The sequence below is a fragment of the Elaeis guineensis genome, chromosome 1, assembly GCF_000442705.2.
Source record: "Elaeis guineensis isolate ETL-2024a chromosome 1, EG11, whole genome shotgun sequence".
In the NCBI taxonomy this organism is placed as follows: domain Eukaryota; kingdom Viridiplantae; phylum Streptophyta; class Magnoliopsida; order Arecales; family Arecaceae; genus Elaeis; species Elaeis guineensis.
Window position 1 is genome coordinate 152,201,788 of NC_025993.2, and position 14,982 is coordinate 152,216,769.

The 14,982-nt window shown below is 36.4% G+C and overlaps 1 protein-coding gene across 1 annotated transcript; it reads right to left on the bottom strand.

Annotated features, from left to right (window-relative positions):
• Positions 1-3,189: 3,189 nt before the first annotated feature.
• On the bottom strand, positions 3,190-14,601 carry LOC105039048 (signal peptidase complex subunit 3B). The gene is made up of 6 exons (XM_010915024.4): positions 14,234-14,601; positions 13,408-13,455; positions 7,497-7,559; positions 7,210-7,263; positions 4,268-4,354; positions 3,190-3,638 (listed from the first exon to the last, which is right to left on the bottom strand). Exons 1-6 carry the CDS (start codon positions 14,363-14,365, stop codon positions 3,513-3,515), a joined length of 510 nt encoding a protein of 169 aa, XP_010913326.1. The 5' UTR covers positions 14,366-14,601; the 3' UTR covers positions 3,190-3,512.
• Between the last annotated feature and the right edge of the window lie 381 nt (positions 14,602-14,982).

Below are 14,982 nucleotides of genomic sequence, written 5' to 3' on the forward strand. Positions count from 1 at the left end.
TCAAGCATGCCGCTTAGTCGTTGGCCTTCTTTTATCAATGTTCATCATGACTTGGCTCAGTATTCTATTGCTGATCTTATAATGCCTGATAACACTTAGAGTGTATCTTTGTTGGTCAGGTTCTGTAATGAAGATATAATGACTACAATTCTCTCCATGCCTCTTGTGCATGGGCATTGGACTGATCAGTTGGAATAAGCTCCTACAAAGGTTCTCTCCATCAATTCGAAGGATGTTGCCAGGGTACTTAATCCATCTTACTTACATTCATTTACGTGCAATTTTTCTTAGGTATGACACCTTCCCATCCCCATGAGGGTAAGTTGTCTTATGTAGAAATTGGTTTGGCAACATCTACCAATAAAAGAACTTTTGCTTTACCGAGATAGTATTCAATCTGATACTATTGATTGTAATTTATGCCCAAGATATGTTGAAAATTGTCAGCATATTTTTGTTGACTGTGGTTTTGCTAAACATTGTTGGACTTTATTAAACCTTAACTATTCTTGCTCAATCCCTTCTTTTTTAACAATGCTTATAACTCTTCTCTCAAGCTCTTTTTTAGGTATGAAGGAAAAAGCTATCCTGACATTCATGGTCTCCCTCCTTTGGCTGCATAAGAATGAACAATTGTTTCAAGCAAAATTTTTCCAACCTATTGATCCATAAAATTTTTCCAACCTATTGATCTCCTTCAACAATGTATGTCTATCTCCACAAATGTTACTGTCCCATATGCATCATCTTCTATTGATGCTGTCTGGTCAAGGAATTGGGGTCTTTCTATGTTGAGAAATCAGCATTTTCTTTATTATGACTTGATTTCTTGGAGGGCCCCTACCCTTGGGACATTCATGTTGAATTTTGATAGTGCAATGACATCCAATAATGCTGCAGCTAGCTATGTCATAAGAGATCATAATGGTTTGTTGTTGGCTGATGGTGGTAAAAAGCTCAGCTTTTCTTCAGTCCCTTATGCTGAAATAATTGGTGTATGGTTGAGTCTTCGCTATCTTGTTACTCAAATGATGGCCCAAAATATTTGCATCCAAGGTGATTCAATAGTGGTATTAAATTGGATCCGTCATATATCAGACAGTAGAAATTCTCTTTCTCCTTAGATGCAGGACATTCGCCTCTGACTGGACTCCTTCTATGAATTTTTCTTCTCTCATATTTTTAGAGAAAATAATCAAGCTGCTGACTGGATTGCTAACCAAATTCTTGGTGGAGATCTTTTTATCTCCACTGCTCAATTGCATATGTATCTGTCATTTATTCATATTCTGGCTGTTGATGCTTATCCTGTTAGATTTCCAAGGCATGGCATCTAACTCTCTTGCTGACATCTCCATTTGTTTAATAACTTCATGGTCTCACTTAGGTCGAAGAAACGGTTTCCTGTTCATTGCTTTAAGCCTATGGTTAGACCTGCTGGGCATGATGTATGAATACTGTATTGATCGACTATTTGATCGGATGGTTTTGATAATGAAATGTCTACAAAAAAGATTATTTAAGAAGAAAAAAAGGAGAGAAAAAATCAAAAAGAAATATGGAAAAAAGAAGTTAACAAAAAAGGAAGAAAAAGAAAGGGAAGAAGAAAAATGAAGGAAGAAAAGGAAAATATTAAAAATTTGAGTGGTATTACTAAATTGCTTTTTATTTTTTTGTGCAAAGTACCTTTGTTCTTCAGGTTCAAAATTCTGTTCTTTTCCTTTGAACCCTCTTCATATGTTCAAAACTCTGTGCAAAGTATCATATGTTCTGGGTCCAACTGTTCGGTATTTCTTTCTTATTTCATGATGTTTAGCTAGGCCCATATGTTTCACTATCATCCCTTCTTTCATTTTATGGATGTTGCATTACAGAAAGGTGTTCAGATGATGGTGGCAAAAATATATGTACAGCGAATATTGTTCAAGAGCAAAAAATTGAGAGCAGAGATCCAAAAAGGAAATGGAAAGAAGATATAAAGGAAAAAGAGAGAAAAAGAAAGCAAAAAGAAAAAACAAAGTAGAAAGAAAAAAAATTGGAAAAATTCTGAGTGTTTTCACTAACTGTCTCTTTATTTCCCTGTGCAGGGTATTTGCATACTTCATGATTGTAGTTAGGATCTTTCCCTTTGATCCTACTATATATAATTTTCCGCTGTCAAACTGTTTTGTCCCTGGTTTTTATTTCATGATCTGTACCTGTTGGTGCCTGCTTCATATCTTCATGCTGCTGCAATCCTGGATTAATGTACAAGGGTCACATGGACTATATCTTTTGCAGTCAATCTCTTTCACTGCTTTGCAGATTTTTCATCACATGCAGTGGTGCTAATATGGTATTCTTTCTGTCTGGATGGTTTTCGGATGCTTGCTATATGATTACATGGCATTTTGTTCCCTGATAAATGATGTCCGACCTGTTGGGACATGGCGTTCAATATACTTCCTTCAAAACCTTTGGGAACTCAATTGGCTTTCACTTTGCCTCCCAAATGATGTAACTCAGGTCTTCATTACTGATGGGAGTTGACCTCTTTTTGCTCTTTGCTGCTGTTATTAATATGTCCCAAATGATATTTCAATGAGAAATGATGCTGATGGGAAGGGGCATTTGTTTAACTTACTCTGCTTGCTTGTGCCTCTGGCTTACAACTTTGCTTTTAACATATTTACTTCACAAATCCTCCAGTAGCAGATGCATAGTCCTAAATGCTTCTGTACAGCATTCTGGAGACTGTTCCAGGTTCATGGACTTGCTTCAAACTCCTTCATATGCCCCCATGGTTGTTTGTCAAACTCTTTACAGGTCTATGGAGAATGGATTTATAGGATGGTATTATGTCTCTTTCTGCAGTCTACTGGATTTCACCTTTTATAGCTATTGGTTCCTGTTACTTGCCTTCAATAGAGAAGTACTTTACAACTCATACCATTAAACAATCAAAGGGATATACATCGCAGATGGTCATCCATTTTTTGTACACCTTACTTTTACTGCTCTTCATATAAAAAAATTAGGACTTCATATGTTGTATCTTTTCTTTTTTTGGTTTGCTGTTGCAAGAACCCTTGTATATTTTTTTGGTTGACTGTTGTTTTGTCCAAACCCTTTACAGCCTCCTGTTGTATCTAAACTTGTTACCGCTCATTTGATTTAATGAAAGATTATGTTTTCTATCAAAAAAAACAGAAAAAAAAATAATTTATCAAATTTTATTCAATTGCAACACTTCTTTATTCAATTCCTCCGCATCATTGTGATTAGATAAAGTTTAAAAAAGACAAAAGAAAGAAGCACGCCTTATTACCAAAAAAAAAAAGCGCGCCTAGTTTTACCCAAAAATATTTTCTGCCCACCTTTTAATTTATGAGTGACTACAAAAGGATGATTCAATAGACTGAAACCAGATCTAAAGTACAAAAGGTCTGTCCTTCAAACTTCAATGTCTGGTCAATTCGATCATAGTGATGTACCACTGTGCCTATCCCTTTTAAAATTAATCACATATCCATCTATCTGTACTCCTCAGGGAGGCGATACCCGGTCATGACTATTTTATCAGCAAACATCTTTCCAGTCTGGGGCATGATATGCCAGTGCAGCGTCAAGTTGAAATCCTTGCCCCTGAGATTGCTTCCCTACACACAATAATAAAATTGTGTAAAACTAAAATATATTCATTTAGCTTACACTAACTGATCAAAATGTAAAGCTAAAATGATTTTTTGACATAGAGATGGCGTGTTCTTTGGACTTTCCGCGAGCTTACACTAACGGATCAAAATGATGGCCGACAAGAGCTTGAAACGCACACAGAAATGGGTTTTTCTTTTTGGGGGGTGGGTTTTGTGGAGGGGGGGGGGGGGGGGGTGTGTGGGGAGATGTTGGGAGGAGAAAAAATTCAAACGGTCATGTAGCTAAAGATTATGATAAACAGCCATAAATTGGGGCCAGAGGATATGGGCCAATCCTTTAGGCATCTGAAGTTTTCTGATTTTATAATAAGGAATACTTCAGAATGATCATGAGAAGAATGAGATTCCATGAGAAAGAATCTTTGCTAACTTGGTTCGGTTTTTGAATTTTAGAATTTTGTGAACTACCGGAGATGATGCACTGCTTGACTATAAAATTGTACATGTATTTTTGCAAATAAATAGGTGCATGATGTCCTATGAAACTGGAAAAAAGGAACCTGACGTGATGCAAGAAAATATTGTGACAATTACAGAAATCAGAAATCATACAGAAGGCTTAAGTGGCTTACCTGGTCGATAAAACGGTACTTGTTTGTGGTGTGAATCCAAAATTTAGCATGTTCTTTTGATGGTATTATTCCATCCCAAAGCGAAACCTGTCATATGAAGATAAAAGTACTTAAAATAGTTTCTACCAAGAGTTGTCTGCTCAGCTATAAGCTGAGCATTAATAAAGCATGGACATCAGAATAGTATAGGAGTGCATGCTTGACATCTGTAAAACTGTATGGACCTCAGAGCATTGGTATTAATAAAGAACCAATATAAACCACAGGCTCTATCAAGAGTCTCCACTAGTAGCAGAAGCAGTCTCTTTTTGGACGTTCTAACACCCCTTAGAACTAAACCAGACAGGGGAGCTCATTCTGAATTAAATAACAGAACTTAGTTATGATCAAGTCTCTCCATCAAGAATATCCAAAACCTATGCTTAACACAAAATAGTAACATCTAGTGACCCTCTCCAGAAATTATCAACATAGTGGAAAATGCTAAGAACTACCTGACCCAGAACAAAGAACTAGTGGAAAATGCTAAGAACTACCTGACCCAGAACAAAGAATGCCACCTTACTCAGTAATAGATGAGAAATGAGACATGCTAATACTAGGAACATACAAAATTTTATTTTCTTGCCTAGTTTTCAATGTATTGATATTAAAGTAATACATAAATTGGAGGTGATGAGTTGTTAGGTCCTTTTGCTTCAAGTAACTGGTTTCAGACAGCAATAGTCCCATTATCTTATCCATATATTCTTATAAACTTTCCAGAATTTGGCTTATCCATATATGCCTGTTGCAGAAACTATGCAATGATATTTTGAGTATGCAAAGGCTGCTGGCATGGATCGAGGTACTAAACCCTGCTTGTCTGTATTGTACAATGTGCTCCTGCAGGTAAGGTAGAGGCATGGTAGATGGGAGCATACCCTTTATTGCGCATCCTGATTTCCCGTGGTGCTTAACAATCTAGAACGCCCCAGCATGGACTGATATGATCAGGCAATAACCCAATCTATTTGCCAGGAACCTGGCATGTGGTGAGGCCTATGACTGAAACAACTTGGCACAGCAATAGATGATAGTTACCATGCAATCCCATGATCAATACAGGCCCAACATGGAGTACCTTATTTTTCAGTTATAGGAACTGCATTTTTTGCCCATACTGATTGCAGAATTCGTACACATGGATTTACCAGATTTGTAGCAGGAAATAAAGAATTATTTCACAGAATATCAATTAATACATGAATTTCTTCTTTTGCATTTAATCATGTAAAAACTCAAGCATATTGAGTTGTTCTAAAGTAGCCTCATGTAGCTGAACCACTTATTTGTAGAAATTAACAAAGAACACTATCTAGACGGTCATTTCACTACTTTGATTTTATACCTAATTTTCACCAAGTGACACAAGAATTTGCACTCGAACACTATCTTGAGAATCTCTGCCCTTTCTGTTGCTCAAAACCTCATCCCTCAGTTATCATGTCTTTAGGTGCCTAATCCAGATGGTTTTGCTGAATAGAAGCATCAGGAATAATTGAGGACTTGAAGTTGAGTTCTTTTCTTTTGCTTCTATTCCCACTCAGTTTTGGACCATGGCCATTCTTCCAGCTGCATACCTAATCAATTGCATATCCTTCTTTCTTCACTATTTTCACATTCTCATTAGGTCTCTTTCAGCCACGTTTTTATCTCTGTTTATGGGATTTTAGATGCATGCACTTTCTTTCTCCATTCTTCACATGTGCCTAAGAAGCTTTCTGTTCACTCTGATGTCTTCTCAAGATACAATCATGCATAGAAAGGGCAAATGCTGTTATGACTGTATTGCATGATTTTATCTTATTGTATAATTCTATCTGCTTAGCATTTCACTAAGTATTTCCTTCTTAAGGGTTTTATGCACTGCAACAGCAGCTCTATTTGATCTTTCTTTGTTCTTCTACCTCCTAGTCTTTGTAGCAACCAATTGCAAATATGACTCTCATGCCTTTAAGTTCTACACATTAGGACATACCACCCCAATCCGCCTTCAAAAAAATCATATCCATTTTGTGATTATCATCCACTTACATCTTGAGTTCTTGACCTCTGTCACATTCAATTGTTTATCTCTTGGTCATCACTATCTTCCAATGATCAAGCCATTTTTGGAGCTCTTGAGTTATCATAAGGCTTCTATCACTTAGTTACCTGAAGTAGAATGCAGATGTCATACGAGTTTCCCAGGAGATTGGGGAGCCAGTGCATGGCCCTTAATGGAATATTCCTGCTACTAAGTTCTAGCATTTCTAAAAAGTTGACAGTGTTTCAAGCACTAAAACCTATCACTCCTTCCCCTTTTTCGCTGAAAGGGTTCCCTTCTAATGCCAATTAATCAATAAGATCACCTCATCCAGGTGGTTCATTTGACCAGTACACAACTTAACCAGTTGCCAATAGCCATTTCGTAACATTAGTACACTGGTTATGCATTCTCATTGCATTGAGATTGCAAACTTGTTCATGAGGTCCCACATCACCTAGTACTTCCATGATTATTCCACAATCTCTGCCTATAAAAGTACCATGTTCCCCCTCTGAGTGTGGAGTTTGATTAAGTTAGAACCTTTGACCTTCTGTAGTCTTCATCATATGTCATGAAGTATATTCAACAAAATAATAATGACAAAGTTCTATCTCTCTATATAATTCAAGTCCATGCCATGCAAAAAATGAGAATTTGATTATTCATTTAAAAACTCCATAAAACCACCATAAGTAAGAAAAGAATCATTTTGTATGACAGTAACACATGATGAAAAGCACATGGCTAAATTTGAATTCAATGTACATGTACACATGTATGGTGTATACATATAAAAGCAAAAAAACTAGATTAATAATCAGTGAGCAAAAAGCCTTACTGATAGTAATGAAGTGATACATAATAAATTTACCTGATTCAAGGCATTTTGAGGGGTCTCATACTCAGCTGCTACAAAAACAAATACCTGCATCATAGCATAATTAAAAAATCAGAAAAATAATGATTAAATCAAGTTTGAACTCCTGAATGCAAAGAATAGGAATCATAAGCCACTACAACAAGTAAAATTCAACATATACGAATGATGATATTAAATACTATAACAGCAGATTATTAGATAAGAACAAATAGCTGGCACTTATATCCACTTTATTAATAAATTGACTGCAAATTATAAGCAATTTATACAATAAATACCTGTTTAGTATTCCAAGTGAACATTGATGAAAGATCGGCCGAGATGTTCAATGTCAAGCTGACCTAGGTAAGACAGAAAATGTAGCAACAAGAATAAAGCACAAAAAGCAATAATCTTTTCATCAATTTATAAAGTGTGTTTCAGCAGTGATGTGGAATATGTATTTAACAATGCCACCATCATTTGGTATGTATCCTAACCTTTAACCAGCAAGCTATATCCCATTTTTATTGGATGCAAAATTTAATTAGATCAGAGTTTAATAAGACAACATTTATATTACAATAAGATAAACAACAAATACAAGGCAGTCAACTGTACACAATTATGTCCAGCTAGAGCAAAAATACTTTGCTAGAATACCAAAAGAAAGATGATTCCAAAAACATAAGTGCAGGCACAACAGCTTGGGAGGATGGAAACATGTGCAAGTCTGCCAATGTATGCTGTATTATGCAAGCATGTGCTAGAAAAAATAATTTTTCTGATTTAGAAGATCAGGACTACTCCATTCATATGGAGCTCTAGATTAGATACAACACCATAAACTTGGGTTTATCCACCAGATATGAGGACTATGGCCTATCACAATTATACATATCAGGTCACTGACTCTAACCAAGCTCATTTGCAACCTTTCAACATTTGGTTCTCAATTTCAAAACATCGAAGAGCCAAAACTCATCTTAATGGCCTTAAGGATATTGTTACAAAGTATACACTACAAGGTTGGTGATTACAACATTAAAGTCCACGATTTGATATTTAGCTTCAACGGCCACAGAAGTGCCCCCTCATTGCCTAAATTTACTGAACTATCACAGAAATCTAGCAACTTGACCAAGGCAATCACCAATAGAACCACTGATAAATAGTTAGGTCATGATGATTTAATGGTCCAACCTCATTACCAATAACAGATTACCATATTATGATAAGCTTTCTCCAAGCTATCCTGCAAGCAAAGCCAGCTCTCTGCTTCTTGGTGCCAGGCAGTGCTACAACTACTTTTATGCGAACGTTACCTACAATGCAGCTTCCTTCCAATAAAACAGATCTTGTGAAACAACCTTTTTTCACTTATCCCCCAATGTTATAATTTTTTCACTATCTATTGATCCTATCAGTAAACTAGTGTGCCTCTGCATCTATTTTTTGGAACACCTTTTCTTCAGAATGTTTATAAAAATGGGTTTAATTGTTCAAAAATTTAACCACAGCAATAAAATGTCCATAACATCATCTTTAAAAATGGTTAAATTTTCTATTAGAACATAAAAGAAAATCCGTTTGATCCAACTTCTTCCATTTTGAGTACCATCTCTTCTTTCAATACAGCATCATGCCTCTCACTTTACCTCAAGTTCTTTCTTTAATACAATATCCATCACAGCAATGTCAACCTTCTGGCATACTCTTGCATCCTTTAGGCCTGCTTAGTTTGGGTTCACAAGAATAACTCTTCTTATCCTGCTTATCCAGCCAAATATTACCCAATCTATAGCAATTCAAAGGAGAGGCAAATGGGGACAGTCACATTTTGCTTTAGCTGACCTGGTTAATCTAAAGCAACCGGTTAAAGACATTCTGTCAAAATAGTGGCATAGCTTTAACCCAGTTAACCCTCCATTTCTTCCCCAAAAAAAGTTCCAGCTAAACCCATTTAACCTAGCTGTTTCACCACTGTCAACCAAGCAAGTCCTACATATTTAAAATCAATAACATTCTGCCAGATCTCTTTTTCATCCTTAATTCTTCTTCTATCTACTTGAACCTCATCCATAAAGATAGTTCGCCAGTTTGCTGTTACATGATAAAATTCAAAACATGTCTTTCTCCATTACATAGACTGACCTTATTTCCTCCCAGTTCCTCATTTGTGAGTTACTCTTTACCCTCATCTCAAGACTTCCATATTCTTCTAATCACCACTAGGTTTGCAATTATTTACTTCCAATGTTAATCAATTTCATTAAGTACTTGGTCTACCTTTTCATATAGCCTTCCTCCAAACTAATAAGCACTTATTTCTTTAATGTTCACTGTGCCTAATTTTTATCCTGCCGTTCCCCAGTTTTGCCATTCGTGTCCCAACCCGGTGCTCATTAAACCCCTTTGTGCCAGTTAACATGGCAACCTCCAAAATTAGACCAAAAACACTTGCTTGCAAGGAGTTTAACAAGGCCACTCCTAAGAAAGCAAAGACAGCACAAGCATAATTAAGCTCAAATTTACAGTCCAAAAACCTTTGCCAGCTAAAAGCCAATCAAATGACATTAAATTGTCACATTCTTAAAGACCAAAGGGTTATTTTACATTGATCTAACCTGACTGATTCTTCCTAAAGACATGTTCTAGCTGTACAAGTCATTAGGGCCGGACCCATTACCCATCAAAATGAAACCCACTTTTCATTTAAAACTCACTTCACTAAATAACTATCAAGGAATCCTTGTCACTACTCTACTTACATCCCATAAGAAAACCAAAAGCACTGTATGATCCATTATGCCTTTTTGTTAGATACCTGTTAAATTTTTTATTCACCGACAAATCTCTAAATCAAATCAATCCATCCTCAAGCAATGTTTTTTTGGATGTTAGTACTATTTGATTTTCCCTTATTTTCTATCTTTCCCTAAACTATAGTGTTCGAAGAGACATCTTCTTATAAATATCATGATGTCCCTAATACTTTCAACCTCTTTTCTTGGCTTTGTTTTCCAAATTCATCTATGCATTGCGAGATACCCTTTTTTTCCTTTGTTGTACCTTCTCCTAGAAGTTCAGCTCAAATTTTGGTTTTTTGTTTTTTTACATTCATTGCAGCTGTTTAGGATACTTCACTGTTCAGATTCATCTATAAATTGCAAAATACCTTCTTTTCTAAGTTGCACCTTCTCCTAGAAGGTTAGCTGAGATTTTTTTTTTTTTTTGACATTCACCGCAGCAATTTAGGATACCCAAGTTAATCTTTCATTCTCTGCAAGCACAACGTATATATGATAAAATCATATGAAATAAACTATGGAAACATTGCGATTGTTCTCCATGCTAAAATATGCAGTTCTCTTTCATTGCTCTGTAAATTGTCCCTCCAATGCTCTTCACATTCTCTTCTTCCCTCACGAAGGCCACCTAGATCTCTGAACTGAAGCATCTAAGCCCCTAACCCTCAGAATGGCCATGTCATCAATGTTCTATTGTTAAATCTCTTTTCCTCTTCCTCTTAACTCCGCCCTCCCTCACTTCCACTCACATCCCTGCCATAACTTAGTATACAATATGCAGAAGAGAAGGATAGAAAATGTAAAAAGATATATGAATGTCAGCATGTTTCAGAGACCATCATGACACAAAACTTTCATTAAGTGCAAGAAGAGACCATCCCTGGCAACAAGGCAACCATCACTGAAAAGGTCCAAGATCCTCAAGACCACACCATCTATTAGTTTGTGGGAACTTACATGATGCAATCTTACGTAAGAATATCACCTCCCATTATGGTGCAGAACGGATTGACTTTACAATCTAAGGAAATTTCTATCGCGTGCCACACCTGCTTCAGAATCTCTTAGAAAAATCATTCTTGGACCCTCTTACTGGTGCTTTCTCTTCTTTCCCCTTTTTATCCAAAGATCCAGCTCCCCATACCTGCTCCCACTTCTCATAATTTAAATCATGTATGTTTAACTCGAAATTTATATAGCTTTCAATTCAACATAATCTGGAAAGCCATCCTCCAACATCTGCCTAGCAACTACCTATTTAACAAAGAAAAAAACTCTCCTCACATATAACTTGGATTCAAATAAAAGCACTTATTTGGCTCTGAAGCCCTTTAAACAAAAAAAAAATTAACACTCAAACACTTGTTAAAGAACATTGATTCATGACTCTCGTAATGAATTTCATGCATAGGGTTTCAAAGTACAGCCATATCTTTGGTTTCAAAAGTAAGAGAACCTGGCTTCCTTCAGTTCAACAATTGAACGCAAGGATGCCTTTCCCACGTCAAGTCAAACTTCACTGACCTTCAATTTTTAACCCTACCATACTTGTTCTCCAAAAGGGCACATCTTGATCTTGTTCCCTAATTGGAGAAACTAACATCATACTAAATGATTGGCTCTAGAAGCCTTCTATAATCTAAGCCTGATTTACCTCTTGAAACAAGACCATGATTTGAATGTCCTCCGGCCTCATTCAGCCAAGGATATGGATATCTAGAGATCTGAACTTAAGATTTCCCATGGAATCAAAACACCAATCAAAAGAACTCCAGCACTTTTGTGACTTCTCATCCCCTGAAACATATTGTACAAAGTGCTGGGAGTAAAAGCTCCTATCTTGCAAACAAGCATCATTCTGAAACTTTCCCAGAACATATTGTTGAGACCTTTCTGACCTCTTTTAACTGGGAATCCTCCTACTAATGCACTTTCAAATCTAATCATAGTCATCTCCAGCATGAAATAGGATCGAGCATAAGGCTTTAGTCACAAAGATTGCAACTAATAAAATATCAACTTCTATGCCTCCACCAAGCTTGTGCAGATTACTGCTTCCCTTATTTAACTACCATAAAGAGAGGCTCCCTTTCAAAACCCAAGAGTAGTAATGTAGGGTATCCTTTAGAATCCACTTTTCTTACCTGACCCAGCAGATGTAGTCTCTTCTCCTTTTTTTCCACCACCCTCTGTAACGACCCTAACAAACAGCAATATATAAACCACTAGCTTGACTCTGCTTCCAATGTCAAGTACAAGGCATGCAACTTAACATGTCATCCATCATTAGCAGAGCTTGTAAACAGAAGCTAACATTGAGAACAAGGTTCTACAGCAAGAGCAGTTATGGCTAAGCTCAACCATCGAGCAGCAAGCAACTAGCATCCAATGATGAGAGCAATAGCAATGCATCATTTAATTGCCTATAATATGGTCAAATAATCATTCTAAAATCTCCTTAGCAAATAATTTTCACTGCATATTTCCTTTTTTTGCTCACACTTTAGTAGAAGACAACTTCCCCACAATTGGTGGGTTTGTTAATTGTAATCACCTCCTACCTAAAAGAGCTCTTTTGATGGTCCAATGATCAACACTTTGATAACTGGGCGCCAACTTGCAGTTACCTAAAGCAATAGAAATTTAAGCACCAAGACGTAGTGCACTTGGGAATTGTTGAACATCCCGATCCGAGCACAAAAACCTACACATAACTTCAAGTTTAGGAAACAAATGATTCTTGATGTAAATCTATCCCTAAATTTCAAAAAGGTGAGAAATCAGTCATCTGTCAGTGACCAATACCGAGATCAACCAGGATGCGAGTTTTCCAAGATCCCTGTTGATGTACAGAACCAATATATCAAAATCTCAAATAATACAGCAAAATTGATATTGGGTAGTATTTGTTGGCATAAATTTTGAGATTTATCAATTACAAAACTCACTGAAGATAGAAAAAAAGGTGACAGAGAATATTTCAACTGATATAGAATACTAATATCATATCAGCTAATATCTCAGGATATGTCATTTTAGATCAATCAAGCTAATGATGGGATTCTACATATATCTTATTGGTGACTGACACACACAGAGATCTCGGCTATGATGGGAACCTTGGTCTACCCTATGGAATCAGATAAACTGATAATAAAACAGGATCATTTTTGCAATAGTTGCCGTGAATGATTTAATTTGTAATTGCCATTTGCTCAACAAATAGGAGAGTCAAAGACCCTCAAAAATCATCGGCTGTAATGCACTATCGAAATGGCATTTGTGCATGGGGAAAAAGATAAAGAAGGGAAAATATTAAGTTATTAGGAAAATCTATTACTACATCGGACATGAAATACGATTTGAAATAAGTGGAGTCCTAATGAGAACACAGAATCACCTCGTCATTTCCATTTGGTTGCTTCTGGAACCAGTTTATGTTGAACACCTGCAAAATAATAAGGCATAGTTGAAGTAACAAAATACCAAACACCTCTGAGGAGAAAAAAGGTGTTTTCTGGAAACATAAATAGGAAGAGGGAAACGATGTTAAAAACTTAAAAATAAAATATGAAAATAGAACACAAACACCAAACAATGCTTAAATTACAAAATGCTACTTAATCATAACTCTTTTATATTGCAAAATTCAAGATTAGGCTCCAAACAACAGTGCAAAGTTACCTTCGGTCTTGACAATTTTTGATTAATATATACACAGAACAAAAACCTAATATTTAAAGAGTTCATCCAGTCACAAACTTATAATTGCACTAAGTTCCTGATCGTTGAAGTCTTGAAGATATCTTATCTTAAATCAAACAGCCTTAAACATTATATCAATATCTCCAACACATTGCCATCACTCCCATATCAAAACAGTAAAGATGACTGAAAAATCGTTTAAAAACATAACGATCTTTACAACCCTGGTTTTATTAACTTCTTTAAAGGAAGAACCAAGAAAGGAGTAAAATAAATCTCCCTTTGTCTCAGAGCCTAAGCCGCAAAATCCATAGCTGAGTCCAGATGAATCACCACCATTAGTCGATATTGAGACGTGACTGCGTTCCAAACTCGACGCATCCAGTACCAAAGGATCAATTTGAAATAAAAAATTAAAAAAAAAAAAAAGACCGACTTCTAGGATTTTAGGGGTCTAGGGTTTTCTCTAAACGTTTCATCTAGTGAAACCGGGGACGGAATGGGAGAGGTCGGTCGGATACCTTGACGTCAGCGGTGGGGGTGTGGACGTTGAAGTTGTCCGAGAGGGAGGCGAGAGAACACATCACCGCCAGGATCGTGACGGCAAACGTCACGAAAGCATTTGCGCGGTTGCCGAAGGAATGCATCCCCATCTCCACGTCCTCCTCCTCCTCTCCCTCGCCGCGGCCGCCGCTCTCGTGTTTGAGAGACCGGAGTCGGAAGGATGGCGTTTCTCGCTGGGGGCTCGGGGAAGTCGAACGCGGCTTGTCTGAACCTAGAGATTGATGGACTGGTTTACGTGGCAGATATCCATTGGGCGAAATACGTGGGACCGCTGAAACGGGGCGAGATCCGTTACTTCGCTGCAGCCGGACGGAGTCACCCGGCAAGCCCACGGCACCAGTTAACAGAAAAAAGGCTGGGGATTCCAGTGTGGGGTTCATTACTTAAATAATATTAAAAAAAAAATATTTATAAAATTAATATATTTTTTAATTTATTTATTAAATTATTATATATATGTGAAATACTATTTAAAATGATATTTTACGGTGCTCAAATTCCATACGATGAAAACGTGAAATGGTATTTTTAATTTTTTTTAATAAAAAATATTTTTAAAATAAAAATATTAAAAAAATCATAGAAAATGATGATTTTGAAAATGTAATTCGAAATAATATTTTTGAAAATATTGTTTTTTTTTATATTTTTATCTATTAAATATTCAAAAAAATAATAAAAAAATATACCTGCGGCGATCACCATA